General features: G+C 40.5%; 1 protein-coding gene across 1 annotated transcript; it reads left to right on the top strand.

The window, feature by feature from the left end:
- The first annotated feature begins 3,323 nt into the window (after positions 1-3,323).
- LOC121185371 (tumor necrosis factor receptor superfamily member 11B-like) lies at positions 3,324-23,615 on the top strand. Its single transcript, XM_041043415.1, has 6 exons — positions 3,324-3,492; positions 12,035-12,262; positions 13,935-14,079; positions 19,966-20,175; positions 22,440-22,664; positions 22,747-23,615. Exons 1-6 carry the CDS (start codon positions 3,445-3,447, stop codon positions 23,139-23,141), a joined length of 1,251 nt encoding a protein of 416 aa, XP_040899349.1. The 5' UTR covers positions 3,324-3,444; the 3' UTR covers positions 23,142-23,615.
- The last annotated feature ends 183 nt before the right edge of the window (positions 23,616-23,798 follow it).

Below are 23,798 nucleotides of genomic sequence, written 5' to 3'. Positions count from 1 at the left end.
ATTTGCATGAATGGGTAAAAACCTTTGATGCACAAGTGCCAAAAAGTTATCTCTGTGTCTTTCACCTTTCTCTGTCTCAGGTCACTATCAACACAGCAACAGTTATCAGTTCCCTTTTCCATTCATTCGTTTTTCAGATATGTTATGGAAATGAGAAGGACTCTGATGGATTAGGTACCGATCAACATCCACCCACACACACACACACACACCACACACACACACACACACACACACACACACACACACACACACAAAGAGACTGAGGTAATACAATAAGTGCATTCACACACAATGCTGGCTACCACACAACCAAACACAATACATACACAGAAGTTACCATGGATCTGAACAACAGTTGACTATGACAGTGAGAGATCTCCAATTTGCCTGTAGTATGCAAACCATATGGCAAAAGCATTACAAAGAAATAACCTGGGCATCTTTGCAGCTGAATTGAAATCAGGGATTATTCACGACACCTTCACTGCTTACCTTTTGGAGTCACTTTACTGTGACCAGTCCAAATCCATGTAATCAGTGGGGTGTTGTGTTTAGTCTGAAGGGACAAAAACTGAAATACATTTTGACAGACCAAATTAGAAAGTAGCACAATTGTTGACAGGCCAAAACCAGCCAACAATTTATGGACACAAGGCAAGTCAGCAAGTAGGTTTATTTTGATTTAAATGCCAGCCTGTGAGTGTGTGTGTGTGTGTGTGTAATGGTCACTGCAGTTGCATCTGGTTCACCTCGTAACGCCCACGTTTACCCTGCACTTACACTACAGACCTCACCGCCAACTAACACGTCAGGAAGGCGCATACTGAATGTATTTGAATGTGTGTATGTGTTTGAAGCTGTTTGAGTGTGTGTGTGTTTGAGAGGGTAGACGTCCAACTTCCATCCCACTGTTGTTGCGTTATTGTTGCGGTGTACCCTGACCTCGATGCTGAAAGATATGTGTGTGTGTTTTTCTGTGCTTTTGTATTAATGCCTGTGTGTGTGTTCAGTCATCTTGTGGTGAGCTGTGACCTCACCACTAAGATTTCCCTCGCAGGCCTCGGGGGACTTGTAGGTGGGTGAGTGTGTATTTACTCTGATTACGTAGAGACTTTGTGATTCTTCGTCAGCGGGCTGTGACATTTTGTCATGCCTCACAATGGGCTGGACAGCGAGTGGCTACAAAAACAAAAATGGAAAAGCAGATTTGTTTTAGGACCTTTGATGTCAGAGGTCTCGCATCAGCATCATACGTTCACATCACAGTGTAGGAGTGAATGTTTTGGGTTCACTACGTGAGTTGTTGGGTTTCTGTAATGCATGGTGACCTCTGTGTGAGAGTTCTTCTCTTGGCTGAAACCTTGATGAAGGTATTTAAAGCTCTCGAATGGTACAGAACTGATGTAAAATACTGCTGAAACACTTATAATTAAGATAAGAAACAGACCGCTGTAGAGAAAAAAGACTGAAATTTGAACAGTTTTCAAACCTGAAATATCACTGGTAAATGTTAATGGATTGGCCCATTGATCAACCCTGTCTCCTAAGTATGTACAAATCAGTGTGTGTTTCTTTTCTTTCAGAAAAAGGAACGTGTTCTTTTGAGTGAATTGTTTATACCCAGAGTGCTTCGTCAGTTTGGACGACGAACGAAACAAAGAGTGAACATTTCTAAAATGTATTCTTAAGCCCCTCAGTTAACGAGTCAATCCATTCACAACAACAAGAACCTTGAGTGTGTTCCCCCTGTTCATACTTGAACAGGGGAAAAAGGAAATGTTAACTTTAGGTCAGCTTTCAACCACATCTCTTGGTCACAATAGATATATTTTCCCCTCTAGATCTGCACAACAACTGTATGTTATGTGGCTCAAGACATCCTGCCACATTCATATGTGCCATTAGAGTTTGTTTAGTGCACAAAAAGGAATCTCAGTAACATTCAAAATCTGAAACATCTGCTCATGTTTTATTTTCAGAGTTGAAGTCTCAGGAGTATAATATAAAAAGAATAAAACATTGTAGTGTATCAGGGTTAGATTGTCCAATCAAAATGAATTTCCCTACACGAGTCCAGTGCACAGCAGCACAGGAGTGGGGACCAACTCTGGTTAGGGAAAAGTGGAAAAGGGGAAGCTTCCAGATCTGAATGTGTGTGACTGTGTTGGTGTGTTCCTGCAAAAAGATTAGCTTGGCTCTCGGCGACGCTTCCCCGAATGATTAAAGGGTTTAGAAAAATAGTGAAATCAGTTGATGGCTACGTAATTATAAAACATACTGAGGAATGTGAAATATTATAAAAACCACCTGGAGTGTATGGATCAAACACCTGAAAATACACTTCATGGAAGATCCTCAAATATGTTGTCAGCACAGTAAAACTTAATGAACTGCAACTGATGCAGCTTCCTCTCTCAACTTTGTGAGCCGCCATGAAGCCGTGATGGTTCGCAGTTTTAAGATGGACAATGTTTCATTCTTTGGTTCTTAGATCTCAAAGCTAGATCGCTTCTTCTCTGCACATGGACACAGTTTTCCATCCACACTGAGACAACATTTTCCAAGTTCCTTCAGGGGATGTTCAAATAAGCAGAATTCATATCATTAAATGACTTTGGCTGGTCCAAATAAACAGCTGTCAATCATTGTATTTACATGCTGTCAAGGCAGGAGTCAAAACATTTATCCTGGAAAATGTTTATTCATTCACACTGGTTAAAGCTACTCTTTTTTTTTTTTTTACTTTGAGACACTAGGTGTAAAACAGACTGGTTGTCATATAAAAACCACTTGTTTGCACTGTAGAATTTACATATGGAAATAGTTACTTTGGACTTCTACTTCACCACTGCATTATTCTGCCACAGTATTTCAGTAGTCCGGAATATTTTAAGCAAATATGTTACTGGCTTTCTTTTCTCTCTCTCTCTCTCTCTCTTTTCTCTACAAACAAAAAAAAACTTATATTTGAAGTTGATGTTTTATCCCTGGACACTATTATGCCATGGTATGGTCTCGTGTTTGCAGCCTATTCCTCTAAATTGTGCTTCTTTTATCAGAGATTTTGTTTCAGGGAATGTCTGTTAAGCTTAAAAAGTCGAGTCCGTGTGATTTCATTCATGAATGGATCCCCGTCATCTGGATGCTGCTTGTCAGACCCCGCTGCGTTTCCTTTGATGTCGCCCACACCATTCACTACTTTGCGTAATCGCCCAACGCAACTCCTGAGGATGCAACAATTTTATTTTTAGGACTGAAGGGAGAGGGAGAAACACAGAAGCAGACAGAGAGAGGGCTGTGCGCTGGATAACGGTGGGTGGGCACATGCTGTGTCTCTCTCTCTCTCTCTCTCTCCCTCTCTCTCGCTCTCTCTGTACTGTATAAGTACAGATCTGTGATGGAGACCCCCATCACACCGCAGTTGACTTTTACTCAGTGGAGATGAGCGCTCGGATAGCGAAATCCAACCCGGCCATGAAGCTGATAGTGGTGAGTAACCCGAGTATCTGCTGCTCTTCTACATGGTTCGCTGGCCCGATCTGATCCGCCGGAACACGGGGGACTCTTCTTACAGAGGGAATAACACTTAATGTGCTTAAGTTATTTCATGGATTATTATTTCGCTACACGCGGTTTCAGATGCATGCGGGTTCACGATGTATCCACAGTAAAGAAAGATAAAGCAAAAGAAAAGTTCGCTCTTTACAGAGTGCGCCTGTGCAGGTAGTTTTATCATGTCTAATTTTTTTTATAGGGGCCAATAATCAACCTGTGCACTACAGTGCTACAGTGTACCTTCACTGCTTTTATTTTTTGTTTGTTTTTTGTTTTGTTTGTTTTTTAGATTTGACGTTTTGATCAGTCTTATTTTACTCAATCTCTGGTTTTGAAGAAAGGAACGATAAGTTTAGACATGGATCATAATGTCAAGTTCATATTCAGACCGTTTTCCGTACCTGTGTTGCTCATATCAAAATGACATGCATCTAAAGACTCAAAGTAAAATCCCTCCACTATATTACGCTGCAGTATTTGTTTAGTAAATTTGTATGACATTTTCATTAGGCACAGAGAGTCTTCTTTCCCTCACAGGGTAAAAAAAAAAAAATCTACTGTGAAATACCAGCAGGGAATGGAGGGCAAATACACCTAAACCCAGTTTGTTGAGGTTGATGTGAATATTTATGATGTGGAGGGTGTGGACAAAATAACGGGAACACCTGACCTGCACTATTATGCAGTTTCATTTAGCAGCTCCTCTAAAATGAGCTTGTGCAGGTAATATTCAACTTATGTTGAGGCTGTTTCACAGACACCATTCAGCTGTTGCATGAGTTTGCATAATATTGTAAAGTGCTTCTGTCCCACTTCTGTATGTTTATAATACAAATTTTGGCAAAGTATCAAATATAGTATGTTTCTTAGAGCTAAATAGTTGTGAGATCCTTTAAAGGACACAAGTGTACTTTGTTTATAGCGGAGGTTGTTTGATGAATGGAGCTCATGCTTGACTCTCCTTTTTTATTCACTGCTGCAAACGCTTGCCGCCCACAAACTGAACCAACAAACAAGATCTATGATTTAAATCAATGAATGAAAGTTTGCTCAGTGTCACATTTCCTTGCTTCTACTACAGCATGTTTAAATTGAATGAAACTTTACACTCTCAAAATAGAGCCATGTTCTGTGTTGCCAGCAGATAGTGTTTGCTGTAGGTGTATCTTTACACTAATTTGTTCTACAACACTTCTCAAGGGATTTTTTTTCAATGTATGCCTCTGGGCTAAGAGCAGTTATTTCATTTGGTGTGTTTTGCATGTTGTTCTGTGTTGAGGCCTTTGCAGGTTTTGCATATGTTCATGTACAGATGTGTATCAGGGCAGAAACTGATTCTACACACTAGCGACTAAACACTGGAGCCACTATCTTGCCTCGTGGACTGCATGTGCATCTGTGTGCGTGTGTGTGTGTGTGCGCGAGAGGTAGAGAGATCTTTGTGATGTGCATGGTTAGTTAGTAGATTTGACCGTTAGATGTGTTGCTTATTTGTATGTGAAGTAGTTGTACAAGACGGCAAAATATAAATAAATATGTGTGCACATATTTCCTCCACCTCTCTGCAGTCTGTACTCTGCAATTGACCTAAAATAGGCAAATATTTTGTTGTTACAGTTGTGTTCTGACGTAGCATTCTTGTGTTTATCCCTCATTCAGTTAGTCAGTCATTTGGCCAGCCAGACAAGCATCTATTTAGCCAACTAATGAGTCAGCCGTTCAACCACTCAGTCAGTCTCGACTGTCAACATCTAGCTAATAAGTCAAGCTGCACCCCTCTGTATCCCCTATGCCTTTGTGCCTGTTTTTCTGCTTGTCAAACACCCAGCCTGTCCCAGTCTGTCTGTAAGTAATTCTATGTTAAAGGGACACTCTGCAATTTTGAGCCAAAACATTGTTTTGGCTCAAAAGTCCCGGTGGAAAATGCACCTCAGACACCTGTGTGCCCTTCCTGTTCTTCTGCATGCTCCTGAAACATGTTGTTGTTCAGTCTGCTGAAAACCTCTGTGATATCGTGGGATGGTGTATAAACAGCACACCACTTTTAAGGACATTTTACGTGTCATTTCTACACATTTTAAGCTTTTCATGTGTCATTTAACTGGGTTTTAGTTAGGGTTTGTGTCAGGGTCAGAGGTTAGAGATATAACATGGCAGAAATGACACACGAAAAGCCAAAAATTGTGTATTGATAAGATGTGAAACAGTTTAAGAAACTGGCATTTTATTCATACACCATTTGGTGATACCAGGCCACTGAAAACACACTTTTTGCTTGAGTCCTCCTCTCCCAGGATGATGTCTGTGGAACAAACATCTGACTTAGTAATTAATGTTGCCTGTGTTTTTGTTTTTGTATCACCACACCAAATGACCACATGTGATTTGTGGTGGAAAAGTGAGGTATGTATTATCTATTATTGGCCCTATCTTTATCTTTACGCCTCCTCTCTTTTACTCTCTGTTGTGGCCGTTGGCATCAGCAACCAACTTCCCTAAACCTAGTACCAGGTTCACACGCAAACAGGTGAAGCTACAGAGAGGTCACTTGGCCAAACAGACTCAACATGATTTCTTTTTTTTTTTTTTTTTTTTTTTTTAGACAAACACTGTAGAATAGGTGAGGAAGTGAGTGTGACGGGGGAGGGAGACATATACAGAGGGTGTGCAAAGGTACAGGATCGACATGTTTTAAACAAACAAAGTACAAACGTTTATTCAGAGAGCAACGATTACCTCTGGAAGTTGCTTCCGCACACCTAACTTCCCCTTTTCCATCAACAGTAGTACTGATAGCAGACGTGTGTGTGTGTGTGTGATTAAGAGACACAAAGAGCAGAAAGTAGGTAGGCAAAAAACATACAGCTGTTGTATTGGTGTCATGGGCACACACAGGCCTTCATCCTTGTTTTATCTTACTACTGTATGAGTCATATTAAAAACATCATGACTGCTGCGATGCAAATGTTTCTGGTAAAAGTTTATCTGACATTAGATATGTTGGGACGTTTGATTTATTTTGCTTGGAATTTTGACAGCCAGAAAATATCATTCACAAATCCTCCTGTTTAAATGTGTAAAGTATTTGAATAAATGTAGCCACTTTTTTCCCCATATCCACATATCTGCGTGACATATCAGTCTAAGTTACTGTGGTACAGTGTGGTAGTACTCAGTACTCAGATCTTTTTATTAAGTAAAGTTTTAATACTACTCTGTAAAAACGCTCCACTTGCAAGTAAAAGCCCAAGACCAAGTGAGAAGAACTAAAAACATCTTTCTGCTTTTAAAAATTGACATTAGGAAAGAAACTAATGATTATTTTCTCTATTTATTGATTAAATACACCCAAAATTTAAAAAAACCATTTAGTTTAATATCCTAGAAAAGAAAGAGAAATTAAGCAAATATCACAATTAAGAAACTGGAGCCAGAGAACTTTTCTCATTTTTGCACTGATCACTGAGTCAAAAAATCAACTTTTTACCTCTAACTGGCACGACACATACATAATCCATGAGAAAATAGAATTTAAAAATGTGTACACGCACTCAACTTGGTTTGCAATACAGTGTTAAAACCTTTTTCATTTTTGTTCATATTCACACATAATTAACTCTATAATTCAGTTTATAATCATTAAGATTTTTAGCAGATAATGGGACAAGTGTGTGGAGTGAACATGCTGAAAAAGTTAACATTGAAACTCATCAAAGATTACCAATAACTGTGTAATGACAGATGTCCTATGATATAGCAAGGCACCATGTGCTATAGCCTGTCTCTGTCTCTGAGTGAAAACCCGTATTCCATATTGATGTGAACCAACACACACAGACACACACAGACACACACGTACGCACACACACACATGCACACACGCTTCCAAGAGTTGGAATCCCCCCTCAGACCACCTGCGTTCTACAGTTAACTGAAGCCATGTGCCTGGTGGATAAGCTGGTGCAGTGCGGTTTGGTCCCTTTGTGCCATGGCTCTCATGTCGTGAATTTAAAGCTGACCTCAGGCAAGCCAAACTCTGCCTTTCCTCTTATTTAAGATTTCAGTGTGCTCCACATTCAGAGTAAACCTGAGCCTGTCGACCCTATCTGTTGGAAATTAGATAAATACTGTGCATCATTTCTTCTGGATGCATTTTTCAAAATTTCCACTGCCTACGCAAGGGAGAGCATGTTTACTATTTCAAAATGTAGTTTGTGATTTACTGAGTTACATTAAATTGCTGTATGCCCTTTTTTTGACTTTTTCGTCATAGCTGCTGGACGGCCTTTTCTTTTTTGCACAGTTTTTGTTTATCGCCTGTGTTCCAGTGAAAAGCATCATAGCTCCAATATAAATTTATTGATTAATTCAATAATTCTTTACAGATGTGTAAAATTAATAAGCACATCACCATCTAGTGTCTGTAGATGCTGCTCTCTTTCAAGTTCATGTGGAAAACATCATCTTTAAGGCTATTTTTGTCAGGTGTCTCAACTCTGTACTTGTGCTGCTACAGCCCATCTGTCATACAAGGCTCAAATGCAGTTGAGCCTGTGCCATCAAAATACTAGGTCATCATTAGACCTTTCTGCAGATACTAATTTGATAACTGACGAGACACACACTGGGGAAGTAGCCGTTAAAGGAAAGGCCAGTGCAACATCTCACTGCCAGTAAACATCTGACCGGATTTCTCACTTGTGTCTCGTGTGTGTTTCCTGCTGTGGGAAACGTGGTCCGTCTCTTCCATCCAGCCCGGCCTTGTGTATCACCACACTTCCAGACTGGAAAACACTTGCTGTGCTGTTGTTTGTTCCATTCACGAGGATAACATCTGTTAAATAACACATGTTCTTTGTTACAGAACTGGTAAAAATTGTCTTTGTGCTGCATAAACACAAGGTTGTCCCTCAAATGGGATTTTACTGGCATGGATTACTTAAGCAAACTGTACCATATGAAGATGAAGATGATTTAACCACCATAAATATTCAGTGTTTTTGACCAGTGTTAAGTCCATTACCTATTTTACGAAAAGGTAATTGAGTGAGCATGCTTTTTCCAACAAGAAGCTTAATATCCTGCTCTCATCAGTTACAGTCATTTACACAGCAGCTGCTCTGCCTTGCTCAAGGGTATTGTCACAGTAGTTGTTTAGGGAAGGTAAGACTGTATCATTACCTTCGTACTGTCATCCGTCCCTTCCTCTCAGCTGGCTGTGCTCCATGTAGGATATGCCTCTTGCTGAGCTTTGCTCTGATGATGCTAACAGTATAATTATGGCTGTCAGTGGCCCCTAGCTGCTGTGTAATTTGGGTTTCCAGCGGTCGTCCATGATGTCGTCAGATGGCAGCTTCTAAGGCGACAAGGAGGGTGAAAAGTTCAATATCTCTTTTAGCTGCTGATAGATGGACTCTCACACACCACAGGACGTCTTCCCAATAAGTAAATTCTCTAAAAAGTTGACAGTTTTTTCTTGTCCTCTGCAGCAGAAAGCTACTGTGCTGGCCGATTTGGAAAAGTGTGGTTCTGCCTGAAATGTGACGTGACCAGATAAAGAATAAATTCTACTTAAGAAATTAAAGCATTTCCCAGGTTTTTCAAAGAAAAACTTTTATGTGCATATTATGTAATCTTAGATCTAGGATATAAATCTGCTTGAAAGACACTGTTCAAGTGAAAGCCACTAGCTTGTCTTGATTAGAAATGGGCCCCATTTCACTAAATGTGAAAGAAGCTAGTTGCTGAATGTCGAAGCTAATTGATGCCAGACTACAATGGTATTCAGTGTGAGCTCATACGCTTCACCAGTGATGACCTCTAATTTTTGTTTTTCATGATTGTAGTTTAACAGTACACTACATTTACTTTGCTGAACAGGTTTAATAGCTCATGAAATCGGAAAAGATAAAAGGCTAAATACCAATTAGCAAAGTTTGTGCACTGACCACATAATGTTAGCACTGGATGTGTGAGGGTGTGTTAAATCATTGAGTCATCGTGTGCTATTGACTGGTTGAAAGGGATTCCTCAGATCTGATCATAAAGATCATAAACTTACATTACTTTTACTTACTCTTTCCCTTAATTGCTTTGCTCTATATAGTCTTTATAAATTGCAGTCTGGAAAATCTACTGTGCTGCATGAAGGATCTGAAAAACAGTACGAACCCGACTACTTCCACATGTGCTCAGGCTCATTGGCTCTGATGACAGAGGAGGATCCGGCTCTGCCAGTAAACTCATCCTGACTCGAACTAAAGAGGCAACAAGTGTAACCGTTCCCAGATTTGCCAAAAGACCCAGGTGACCCTCCGTCAGTCCCTCAGCGCTCTCCATCTTCCTGATGTTTCCCAATTGATTGGATGTGGTCTCACGGCTTAATAGTGTGTACATATCCTTCTTAATTTGAAAAGCAAGACTGTGATTATGGGTTTGATTCCCGCCGGGGCCACCCATGCTACAAACAAACACATGTAGTCAGGGTACTGCACAGCAATTCACTTGCGGATGAAAGCCTTCTACAAAATACTGTGCTCAGAGGTCGATAGGTTTTGCCGGGAAAACCGCTGCGCTCGCCAGGCTGTTTGAAGCTTGGGTTTCTATTATGGTGTGTAAAACCCATTCGTCTATTTTTACTATCTTTTTCAGTGACCTCCAATTGCAAAAGGAACCAGAAACAGAAGAATTCAAAGTAAACCTACATTATTTTTGTGCTTCGCATCATTTCAGGTTGATAACACCTTAAAAAATGAATAATACAGGAATATGGGTACAGTTATAAATTTTTAAGGGAGAACATGAGTACAACAGATTCATATGCAGATGAATAGCAGATAAGATCAATATGGCAGATGGGGAAGACACAGCTGCACTGCACACTGTCTCTTCCCTCCTTCCTCTGATTTTTATTTTGTTTCACACACTCATACACATGCTATAGTAGATAATGTTTTGTGATTACGAGTTATGCACTTAAAGGTAAATGGGATGAGCACAAATATACACAAGCAGGAAGGAGATCAATGTTGTGCGGCGGCTAAACTGTAGAATAGTGGGTGAGTGTTTTGTATTCTGGTGGTCAATGGGGAAAGCCCAGTAACCTCCAACAGTTCTCTTTATGAACAGCAGCCAGAATAGGAGACCGCAGAGCACAGAGGCCAACACTGAGGAAGACGGTAATGGGACAAGAACATGGACAAACACACATACACACACATGCAGCAACACACTCATTCCCGCAAGCGTGCACTCCTGCACGCACGTGCATGAATGTTTTGTAGTTGTTTGTTGTATGGATTCATTTGTTTTTGAAGATGCACACACAAACATGGTGGAAAGCAGAAAACCACATACAAGCATACGCACACACACACACAATGCAAGGACGGCCTATTGTTAGTTTGTCCAAGCAGTGAGGATGTATCCTGGCCAACGGGAAAGTCCACAAAGCCAATCGCTGAGGGCCTTCAGGGTGGAAGGAGCCTGTTGTGTGACATCTGGTCTGCATGTGGCCTCGACCAGCTGCATGGCTGCATGTCAAACATGCTCACCAACTGATATCTCGGATTTTAGGTTTGGCCAGAGCTCTTCAGTTCCTGCTCAGACGATGATACATGGGCTTGTTTTTGAGGAAATAGCTACATATGTCCGTCTCAGAGGCTCGCCAGCAGCCACCCAGTGTACAGCGTGCCCATATGGATGGGTTTGCTTTCAGGGGGGAAAAAGATATATGGGTGTGGTGTGCTCTCGCTCCAGGGCGTCATTAAAGTGCTGTAGATCACCCTCAGATCACGTCAGATGCTTTTCAACTACAAAGCAGCCTATCTTACCGAGCTGCTGACATGAGTAGGAGATCACTGGTGAGGTCAGAGAACACAGGGCTGAGCAATTAGTGTCTATTTTCCTGTGTCATACACTTTTTTATTTTAATTTAATATGTGCGGAACGCTAGCGCGACTGAAACATCTGAATTCATTTAAAAGCTTGAGAAAATCGTTAAAATGTCGAGAAAAGGTGCCAAGAGTTCAAGAAGATAAATTTGAAACCCTAATCAGGTCTAACAGGATAAAATCATGATCACAGCATTTAGCAGACTAATCATTACGATTTGTGGCAATGTAAAGGGTTGATATCGCCTCCAGAAAAAACACAGAGATTTAAAATGTACTGTCATTATCGTTTAAAGGGTCAGTTCTGTCCAGTCATCTGTGTCCATGAAACTGCTGCTGATTTTCTCCTCTGACTCCCTGAACTCTGTAAAAAGAAAATCTAGCACTGCGTGTCCACCAGGAGCTTCAGCTTTACAGTTCTGACCTTTCTTTCAACTGTTACTTACTGGAAGCTTTGGGTTGGCGTGTGCTCCAAAATATAAAAATATCTGAACCTTTCACCAAAGAGGAGCTGCGCACGATATGGGTTTCATTAGAGATTTTGTCACTGCTGTTGACTCAGTGTTACTTTCCCTCTCTTACAGCTCTTCACAGCTTCTCTGTCATGGGCCTTCCAGCAGCAGGCCGTGCCTCCAAAGTACCAGTACCGCGACCCCGTGACATCTGACCTCCTTCTGTGTGACCAGTGCCCTCCTGGCACAGCCGTGAAACGACACTGCACCGCTGACACACCCACAGAGTGCCAGCCCTGTCCCGAGAGACATTTTGCTGAGAGCTGGCACTGGGGAGACACGTGCCAATACTGCACGCCGGTATGTATGAGACCAACACTTTTACACATCAACTTAATATTTAGTTATCTGGTTTTCTTTTTGATAGACCCTTATATGGCATTTTTTATTCAGGCAATGTGGGGTCAAGTAGTGTTTCTTAAGGTTTGTGTGTGTCCATTTACACTTGTGAGAATCAACTGTTATGATCAGGAAATTCAGCATCCTTTCAATGATGTTGTATGACAGGTTGTCCTTTATGCTACTCCTTTGTGGTTTTTCTGGTGTCTTTTCCTTAGATGCGTGACCATACTGTTTGTTTACAGTTTGGTCTTTATTTTTTTTAGACCAGTGTTTTCACTTCAGTTGTTGTTACTAAAAATAAAGTCAATGTGGTAGAGTGATCTTCCCCCAAAGTTTAGATGTTTTTAGTCCTTTCTGCCACTCTAAATAAATGATGTAATATGACCACTGCTCAGCTCTATAGCTTGTTATGTCCTCCTTCAGGTGTTTTTTTTTTTCAAGATACTATACCAGTGAAAAGGTTTAGAGCACCCCCCCATTGTTGGGGTCCAGTGAACAACCATAAATGGTACAAAGGTCACCAAAATGTGAAAATTCATGTAAATTTAGAAAACACATCTTTTTCAGAGAAGGGGCAAGAGGCTGTTGTCTGACCCTTGATTACTCAGTACTCATGGGTCAGACAACACCCATCTTCATATTCTGCCTTTATTTTCATCTCAGTAACACACCTGTGTAATTTTGTGGCTGCATCTCGCACAGTTTGCACAGGTGACAAAATCTGTCCACAGAAAGAGACAGTAGTGTAGTGGTAGTTCCCACTACAGTAAGTGTCTCCATGACCACATTTTGCCATGATGAAACACACACACTCAAGGAGAAAACAGTTCCTACAGGTGTCCCAAGGTAGATTTGAAACTGTGTTACTAAACCCTCTGATGCATTACTGGACAGCACTGTACCACAGGAAGTAGTACTGTGTTTTGCTTTCAGAACCGTAAGAAAAAAACAAGTAACAAATGAAGACAGACTGGTTGGACAGGGGTTCATCTTACAGCAACATTATGACCCAAAACATTAGAAGAAAAGAACTAGACGGTGGCTTCACATGATGAAAGAGCAGCACAGTTTCCAGACCCAAACACCATGGAGCTGGTTTAGTATGAACTGGACAGAAGGGGAAAGCAAAGCAACCTGAAAGTGCAACACATTTGCGGGAACTTCTGCATCAGTGTTGGGAGAAATTTTCCAAACAGGGTTTCATTTCCATTGCAGAAATAACATCACCAGTGTGTTTGGCTGCTGGATGAATTAAAAATTTATGTTAAAATTAGGATTTCAGATCATGTGATTCCTTCCTTTTTTATACGCTTTAATTTCAAAGTACACTGAGACATTACAGCATGAAAATCTCAGTAACAACTGGAAAAACTGAGGTGTTCTACAACTTTACTGACAGTGAATATATTGTACCTGTACGTTAAGGCAGATAGCTTGTTAAGCAACGCCATGATGCTCACTACAACCTGATTCTGTCTTACATATCACTACCTTACATGTTTTTGTATGTATATGATATTATAAATATTAGTTCTCTACTATGGGTTTTTGTGCAAATGTAGCAGCACCCTCCAGTGCCGGCAGGTTTGCAGTGTGTGTGACAGTGCCCTTCTGTCTTTGTTGTGTTCAGGTGTGTAAGGAGAGGCAGCTAGTGAAGCAGCAGTGCAACAGCACTCATGACCAGCTGTGTGAGTGCGCTCCAGGTTTCCACCTAGTGGTGGAGTTCTGCATCACACACAGTTCCTGTCCACCTGGCTACGGAGTGACAGCTTTAGGTAAGACTCAGATTTACATTAAGATTATTATTAGCTGAAGTCAATCATAAGTAACACACTGGGTTATTTTGTGGGTTTCCTGTCCATCCAGTCAATATATAAATTAGATTTCAGCCGGAAGACCAATGAATAACAGTATGTAACTGTGCACCAGAGAAGTAGAATTTCAGTCAGCACACAGCCTGAAAGGGGACATTGGTTTAGTTTAGTGAATAAATGTCCCATCGCCTCAATGTTATAGCTTAAATTTGGGAGAAGTGCAGCGTGTGTGTGTGTGTGTGTGTGTGTGTGTATTTATGGGGATATATGTGTATCTGTGAGAGTGAGTGTTGAAGAACGTGTACACAGCTATTTACAGCTCAGTATGTACTGTATGTGAGTATACTGAGTGGAATATATTGAGTAGAAATCCAGTGTTGTTTATTTTGTCTGTCCTTCAGTCTTCTCATCTGTTTTACTCTTCTGCTGTCTCAAATGACTTCCCTTCCAAAATGCTGTACTGGCTTGTCAGGAAGAAACCCTTGTGCTCAAAAGTAAAGACACACATTAGATACACATCACACTTTTACATTCAGCTGTCCTGTCCCTTGTGTCAGTGGAAGCTTCTCCTCTGATTCTCTGAATCAGATCTATTCCAGATGCAGACGTCTCTTTTCCAAACGTAACTCTGATTTTTTCTTAGAAACGCAGAAAAGCTCTGCTTGTCTCTCTGTCTGTTCAGTCTCTGTCTCTCACACAGACACACACACGCAGGCGCAGAGGGATTTGAGGCTTAGTTTCTTTTAAGGAAGCGAAATAACTCATAGTCTGTCGTGCTGTATCATAACAAAAAGTCTATTTCCCTCTTTTTCCTCTTTTTCCTCTTTTCACGCGTTCTGCATTTTCTCGCAGAGAATAATTATCTTGTGTGCATACACTTTACCACGAGAAGCAATGACATTATTTTGAGTGCATCTGCATGAATATTAAACACATATGTGCGCTTTTTTGTTGCACTTTCACACCTGGCCTTCTCCCGTGAGGGGGCCATGTTGCTTAAAACATCAGTGTGACTACTGGTAGTAGTCAAGTACAGCAGTCAAGTGCACCAAATCCAGTTATAGCAATTATAGATGTTTCTCCGTTCTGTGATTTCCAGCTCTATGAAGTGATGTAACTCATCACTTAATTTGGAATAATATGTTGTCAGAACTAATTTAGAGCACTGGGTAGTGGCGGGCCATAAAGACAAACAAAGCAAGCAGTGCTTGACCAGTTCAAGCTAAAAAATAGACATCAATTACAACGATACCAAAGTGGAAGAGACATCTCTCCTTCTGTCTCAGAACAGTTGTCCTTTTAAGCTGTTCATCTTGTAATTTACTGCCCTCTTGTGGCCGCAGCAGTCTCTAGAGGCAAGGTTGACTACCAGTCCTTGCACCTATCCTCCTGGCCCATCGACAAAGGCTGGGACTGGTCAAGCAGAGGGGATGAGCAACATATGTTGTTCATGCGCATTGTGGATGATCCACAATATTTGGGATATTTGATGGCTGACTAGCTATAGCTAGCTACAGACAAGTGTGCTTGTCATTTGGCACAGACTAGCCAAGGAGTGCACGACCACCTTAATCTGCCACTGTTTCCATGAACTCCATTACTTGTAAATGCACCCTTCTGTGTGTGTTAACTGTCATGTTGATAACTGTAATGCACCATTATTTAATTTCATTGACGTACAACTTCTACGTATAACAGCCCCGGGATGAATATTTGTCTGAGCTGGCTCAGTCTCCTCTATTATATCCTGTGGTGACGTAACTCCTCACACCATAAGGACGTCACACGGGAGATTAATATTTAATTAATTTTACCTGTGTGTAATGTTTGTCAAATGAATCAGAATGATTTTATGTGCTGTTCTGTAGATTCCAATTTTTACTTCCTCATATTGCTGTATGTACGTGAGCTTATGTCTCAATTTTGATTGCACCTTGTGTTTAATTTAGGCGTGCTTCCTCTGAGTTACAGAAGTTGACTAATTCATATTTGTTTTTATGGGAACTTCAAATAATCTTCATATTAATAATGTGACCACAATATCTTCTTATCATAAATCATACACAGTGAGTTCTGCTTGCAATAATACTAAACTGTTGATATGTTCTGCAACAGTACGATGTGTCTGTCAGCCTTCAGCAAAATAAAAAGTCAAATCAGTTCTAAAACTGTAAAATCTTTTGGAGAAGTTTAGCTCGTCTTTAAAAGTCAAGATAAGTTTCCTTGAATTCTCAAGTTTGCTGTTTAATAAGCAATAGAAAGTGACATTTTTTTCCAAAGTGCCTTATCATTTGTTGCTCTTCATACATCACTGAGCCTATTTTACAGCCTAATTAAAGAGGAAGCTGTAAAGACACAGATCATGAGTTAGTTTTCTTTTGATAAAATGGCTTGACCTTTCCCCGACATTCCTGAACCTGTGCTTCCTCTTCAATTTCACTTAACCTGAACACACTCAAATATATTGTCTACCATAAAGATTTTGTAGTAGTCACTGTGTGAAAGGTGAAAGGTTTCTTACTGAGCTCTCAGATGCTGTTTAAGTCCCAACAAACACTAAGAGACCATCGCTTCAGTACTCAATTTTATACAAATATATAAACACCTCATTCATTTCATGAATCAAGTGCAAAGGAAGGGGATAAATGGAGCAAACAAAATCCTGCACTATTTTCTTGCATTGCCAAATCCCATCCCAGCTAATTATTAAGTCAGGCGCAACCAAGGATGTCATTATCATGGTGGAGAGCTGACCTAATATTCCTTGCAGATTCTCTCCTTGGTGCGTCACTAGTGATTGTGGGCAACATAAAGACAGACTGATGCTGAATTTCAACATTCCAGTGAACAGAATCTGATAGTTCTACTGGAACCACAGCATAAACTGGCACAACATTTCTCATGACTTCATCTTAGACCTGAGACGAGAATCAAGCCGCTGCATATATGAAACAACATTTTCCATGGATGCTAGTTATTATCTGACCCCTGTAGTGCTGACACTGCTCAAAGATGACACAACATTTTCCATAAATTCCTCTAACGTGGATCGGCGACTTGAAAGTCTCATGAAACTCTGCAGACATGAGGCAGCATTTCAGGGGATTCCCCTCCTTGAAGCTGAAGGACTTATTATGTAATGCCTTGAGTTGTGGTTTAGACCTTTAAACCACAGGATGTTATAAAAGGCATGTGTTGTTGGAAGACAACGCAGCGTTGGAAGACTCCATGCCTTGATCTCCTGATTTGCCTGTTTGTAGTTTTGATTATTTCTCTTTCTGGATGCAGGATTTAAAGTCTTTCTCAATGGCTTATCTGTGTTTTTGGGAACTGGTTTTATTGAGCAGCAACAAGGAAAGACACAGGGAAACAGTATATAAGACAGAGACAACAAATCATAGAATGAAACAATACAATTCATTTTTTTCCTTTATTTGAGATCTGCAACAATTATTATCAATTAATATCAATCAATTGGTTATTTTCTTGACTGATCAATAAAATATTAGAAAAATGCACGCTTATGCCATTAAATAGCTTCTTTTGTCCAAGAAATTCAAAAATCAGAAGATATTTCTTTGTTTTATACATTTAATTTTAATTTAACAAGGCCCCATTGAGGTTATAAATTTGTTTTGGAGGGGAGACCTGGCAGACGGCAGGATATAAAGTTGCAGACAAAATCAGACGGCAGGTAAAGGAAGACTAAAAAGAGATAATAATGCTAAAATAATTTTAAGAGAATAGAGCACTATTTGGCCAGGGAAACCAGATTCATCAAGTTCTTACTGAAACAGCAAATCTCCACAGTTGAGATTTTTTTTTTAAAATAATTTTTGCTTGAGAAAAAAACATTAATTGATCAATTGACTAAGTCTTTCAGCTCTTCTTTAAATATAGATGTCTTTTCATTGAATTGTAGCCCATGTAGTTAATTAATTATTATGTAGACAGTAGAATTAACTCCACCGCTTGAAATGACATCTAAAGCCATTTCCTGGTATAGTAAACATGCTGAGTTTTGCATAGACAGAGGAAATTCGAAGAAAAAAAAAAGAAAAAAAGATTAATGAAATTATGTTACAGATAGAATGACGCACTGTCAGATTCGTACTGTACATCCTTTGTCATCAGTGGTAAAGGAAACATAAGCGCTTTGCTGTATGCATATCAGCTGGCGGTTTCATGTTTTAATGCTAAATGGTGATTTGTTTTCAAGAAAGAACACACTGTGCCCTGAGAGCAGGAAACTAGTCAAAGGTTAAATCTGATATCAGCATGATTTGCCCTCCCACAGCGCTTTCACTTCAAAGATAAAAATAAAATGAGGATGTGACATGCGGCTACATGGGTCATCATATCGTCATGTGTACCAGAAACTGCTAAGGTTTACTGTAAAGTTACCATGGCAACTCTTGAATAATTTTGTAAGGTGAAAATATAATATGTTATGACTGCAAATGGGTTAAAATGTTGCAAGATGTGATTAAGGATTGGCAATGTGTAAGGATTGGCCAACTGTCAAATTCATACTCATAGGGGGCACAAATAGGGGGCAGCATATTACCAGAAAGTTAAGGTGTCCATCCCTATCACAAGAAACAAGCAAATGCACTCTCTCGTCCCTCCTTCCAGTCCGGATTGGCCATCCGACATATGGGGACAAATCCTGGTTGGCCGTCAAAAAAAATCCTAAAGTTTTCACTGGCTCTCTCTGTGTACCTGTCATTCATGGTGCACATGAGGGCTGCGTGTGTGGGACTGGGCCAATCACAGCCAAGTTTCAGCCGTCATCCTCACATTGAGCTAGCATTAGGTTGAATAAATCTGACCTTGTTGATTTGTTGTTGTTGGTATGATTAGGTAATAATGTTTTCCACACAGGTCTATCTTGTAATCTGATTATGTAACTGATTGACTGGTTGTTTTCTTCAGTCATTGTTTGACTGATGATGACGATTTCACACCCAGTCTGCCCAATGAGAGAGACAGGGAAGTGGTGGTGATGGCAGGAGTGGCATCAATATGTATTTCTTTGACATATAGACCCTTTAAATAAATAGGTCACATTATTACGTCAGAAGGGAAACATGAACTAAACACACAAACTATCAGTGAAAGATATGAAAGTTATTTAAATAAATTCTCACTTGTTTCACATCCTCATAGTATTTGTGAATATTATTACTTCATTACTATATATATTGTGAAGTAAGTCACATTTTCATACTTTCTAATGCTTTCATGTTTTGATAAATTTGTACACACATTATATGTAATAATATTCTAGCTAAAGGCCTGAGAAGGGTTTCAGTTACATTTTACTGCTTATTACAGCAGTTATTTTACCAAAAAAAATTAACATATTGAAAACTGGGTTTTTCCTGTCAGTCAATCTGAAAAGTTGGCTGCCAAAACTCCTTTGCGGTGCGGTTGAAGTCACATGTCGTAATAGTAATAGTAGTCGTGTTGCATGTTCTACACCAGAAACGTTATGTGGTTTGAAAACAAGATATAGGAACCAAAGAGGTATAGTAGTGAAGAAGACCAATGTGAGTCATTCTCAGAATCACACAGTCATCTGTCATGCTGATGAGCTGTCACATGTCGCTGTGGTCGTAGTTCTTGTAATCACATCATCCTGTTTGAGGAGTTAAATGGTGCAAATCATGTGGAAACTGCTGAGATGTATAAGATGAAACTTGTGATTGCAAAGGTGAGAAAACTCTGTGTGATTGCTCATAGTTTATAATATGACAATTACAAATGTTTAAGGTGTACAAATTCTTTCCCAATCATATTTTCATTCATAAAATTGATATAGCATCCTGTGTGTGTCTCCTCCAGGTACACCAATGAGTGACACTGTTTGTGAGCTTTGTCCCGCTGGTCATTTCTCCACTGCCATCTCGTCCACTGAGCCATGTCAGCCCCACAAAAACTGCTCAGATTTGGGCCTGAAGACGCTGAGATGGGGCACGTCCACCTCAGACAGCCTCTGTGGCAGTCAGACGCCTACTCTGGAGTGCTCTCAGCATCACACTTTGTGCGACACTGGTGAGAACATGAAAACATACTAACGATAATGCTGTAGAATGCAGCAAAGGCACTCTTATAGTAATCATATGGAAGGCTTAAGGATCACAGCAGGCTGGGATCAGGGTAGAGATCAATTGCAGAGTATATGCAACTCACACACACACACACACACACACACGTGATAATGATTTTGAGTAAACCTCAATTGTCAACAACTTAAATTCAGTCAGAACTGAATTATTTCAGACTTGTGGTCATTTTCATTCCTGAAAGCAGGGGATTTCCTCGGTCAGGTTCATTGTCCAGATTCCATTCTTTTCCAAATTCCTCTTCTTGCGTGCCTGAAAACCAACACAAGAGAGAAAAGCCAGACTTAAGTGTTGAATGGGGTGTTTACAGCACTACTGTCATAATGACCCATGATGGATCAATTACCCCTTTAACTGCCACATCCTCAAACTGCAATAACAGAGGAAACTGAGTCAAGCTGAAATGAGACAAGAGACGAGCTGGTTGGTCTTTGTTACTCAGACTGTAACTATGGCAGATGCTGACAATTAATTTCAGAGGAGAAGCCTAAGATATGACACTGAATTCCCAGGGTTTGAATCACTGAGGAACACACACATACAGATGTACAAACCCAGGCACACTCATGCGTACTCTTTACCACACTTAGATGAAATCGCAGAGCGCTGTTATCCCTCGGGGAGGGTGATGCTCTCCTCAAACATTCATTCACAAATTGTCTTCCTGTGAACTACACAACCGCAGATTGTCTGCAGCAAATCCTGGAACAGTTTAGCAGGTTTTTTGAGCAAAAAATGCAAAATTGAAAGCAGTTGGGATTCCCAGTGTTGCTACATGATGTGGAATAACCACCGGGATGTCACTGGCAATTACAGACCAAGCCGCACTTACACCATCCAGACATCTGAGAAACAAGCCTAATATCCTCTTCCCATTAAACTCATACTACGTCATACTACGCTGACATCAGTTTCACTACATGTTTTATTTTTTTGTTTATATTTACTGGTTCTGCTAGTCAATCCGAAAATATTTCCACAAATACACGAACAGAGAAATGTTAAGTAATTATACGAAAGTTGCAATTTCATCATCTTCAGCTTTGACTGTCCTGGATTGCCTGTAATGAAAGCAGGTATGGCTGGGGTTTCCCTAGTTTCAAAAAAGAAAAAAAGAAAAAAAAAATGCTGCTCTTCACAAAAACACTTTTACCTTATAAGGGAGGCTCAGAAGATCTCAGCTTGCAGAAATGTAGGCCACGTAATGGTGAAATGCTGTAGGCGTATGTTTGGTGCAAGTCGACAGTAAAGTGCAGCACATTTCAGGGACGGCTCATCTCCAGTTTGTTTCAGTAGATCGTGCAGCTTTCATTGCTTTGCTGCAGTAAAACACAGGCAGGCTCGGTTTGGTTTGGTTACTCGGAATCATGTGTGATTTGTGAATGGGGAACAGAAAGAGAGGAAATCCTTGTTTCTGTTGCGGTCTCAATAGGAGGCAACATTCTCACACACACACACACACACACACACACACACACACACACACATAACAACAAAACACATAACACGCTGATTGGACTCTATGGAGCCCATACCATGCAATCAGAGTCTAATGTAAACATCATGTGTCCCATGAATGAAACCTTTGTTGAAACAATTGGTCATCGGTCCAGCTGCATCGGTGAAGCCACTATCAGCTAAGTTTACAATTAAACTGGCGAGAATAAACTTTAAAAACACACTTACCTTTTCAGCCCTGTTTCCATCTCATCCTCGTGTACTAAGTCCACAGTCGGAAGACTCAAGTGAGACTGTGAGACTTATGCTCCACAGCAGTCACTGAGGCCACAAGTGACAAATGCTGAATAATAGTAAATGTTAAAATATTAAAAAAGAGTCATTATGTCAGTGAACTGACTCAGTATTTTCAGTTACACAACTATATCTAAATCCAGCTTTCTGTCAGTAGCTTAAGTTTCCACCATAAGCTACTGGTCATGCCAGAGCTCTTGCAACAAAAACCGCTGCGTGTGCTGAATTGACCAACGTTGCATTTCATTGCTTATGAAGTCAGCTTTTTATTTCTTCTTACTTTATGCTGTCAGATGTTCAGCAGCTGCACCAGTTTGTTTCAGCATGTTTTCGTGGGAAATGAATCAACATTGTTATATTTTATTGTATGTTGTAATAATGTAAAAATCGTCACGTTTTTAAAGCCCACTCTCCCCGTCTGCCTCTGTCAATTTATTCCAGACGTGACTCTGTGTGAGGAGGCAGTCTTTCAGTCTCTAGCCTCCCTGCGACTGTCCTCGGTGCCCCTGGAGCGGCTGCTGGAGAGTCTTCCGGGGCGGAGGGTGGATCGTAAGAGCCTGGAGAGGCTGAAGAAGGCCTGCTCTCCTCAGCAGCAGGTCCTCCACCTGCTGCGACTGTGGAGGGAGCAGAACAAAGACCAGGACAAGCTGTATGGAATCATACAAGGTATAAAATCTACCTTTTATTTTAGCCACTTCTCATTCAAGCCCTGCAGTTGTGTATTAATGTTTGTGTTCTGTCTCTCCAGGTGTGAACCACTGTGAGAGGAAGGTCTCCCGATGTAACAGCCTGAAGAACCTGACCCTCGAAGACCTCCTGAAGGTCACCAACAGCCTGCCAGGGGTGAAAGTTCAGCTGGAGGACGTCCAGGCCGTGGTCTCTACCTGCATGCCCAGGCAGTACCTCCTGCAGCTTCTTCACCTCTGGAAGACAGCAAACTACGACCTGGACCTAGCCAAAGGTCTGTCTCACAGTCTACGGGTGCTGCGCAGCCAGGGAGCACCGCGCTACCTGCTGAAAGGCCTGAAGAAGATCAGCCGCATCATAGGAACCACCTCCGCGCACAAAGTGTATGAGAAGATGTTTGTCAGTATGCTTCAGGATGAGCTGTGTTTTAAGGCTCATAAGCCTTTAAATGAATAAAGAAAAGGGAGGTACAAACAGGAACAGATCCAATCTGAAGGGTAAACAGACACTAATGCATTGTCAAATAGTGAACACACAAACACAACGAGGCACACACACAGCGGGGATAAACGTATGTGAAAGAATAACAGACATGGGTCACATGATAATATCAGGTCTTAAAGATATCACCAAATGATATCAAGCTATGCACATAGTGCTTAGAGGTGTTTTGTCATAAAGGCAAGATGGGAATTTACAATCTTCCCTCCATCTCTGATCTTCTATTAAAACCCTACACCAAAATGAGGAGGTTTCATTATATGAGGTATGAGGTAACAAGGGATGCTAATAATGTCACCATGAGTGAACAGTATCTGCCTGCAGTTATGAATCTAATAAGTCTTACAATAAAGAAAAAAAAAAAACTATCACACATCTGTGTATTCCAGGCAGACATAAACAAAAAGTTTTTAAAAAAAATGTTTCCTGGAAACTTTTTGACCGGAGTCTGTGAAAAAAAGAAAAACTATTTAAGATGTAAATAGCACACTATTTTATGGAAGATGGGCTGGCAGATGTTGTGTTTTTATTATTGTTGCTTTCTCGTTGTTTGAGAGGAAGGATTTGGTTTCATAATGAAATACATGTATTTTCTACAGTTTTCCTTTGTTT

The sequence above is a fragment of the Toxotes jaculatrix genome, chromosome 8, assembly GCF_017976425.1.
Source record: "Toxotes jaculatrix isolate fToxJac2 chromosome 8, fToxJac2.pri, whole genome shotgun sequence".
Lineage (NCBI taxonomy): Eukaryota > Metazoa > Chordata > Actinopteri > Toxotidae > Toxotes > Toxotes jaculatrix.
The sequence above is the reverse complement of the archived record's forward strand: the minus strand, read 5'-3'. Positions and strand labels throughout refer to the sequence as shown.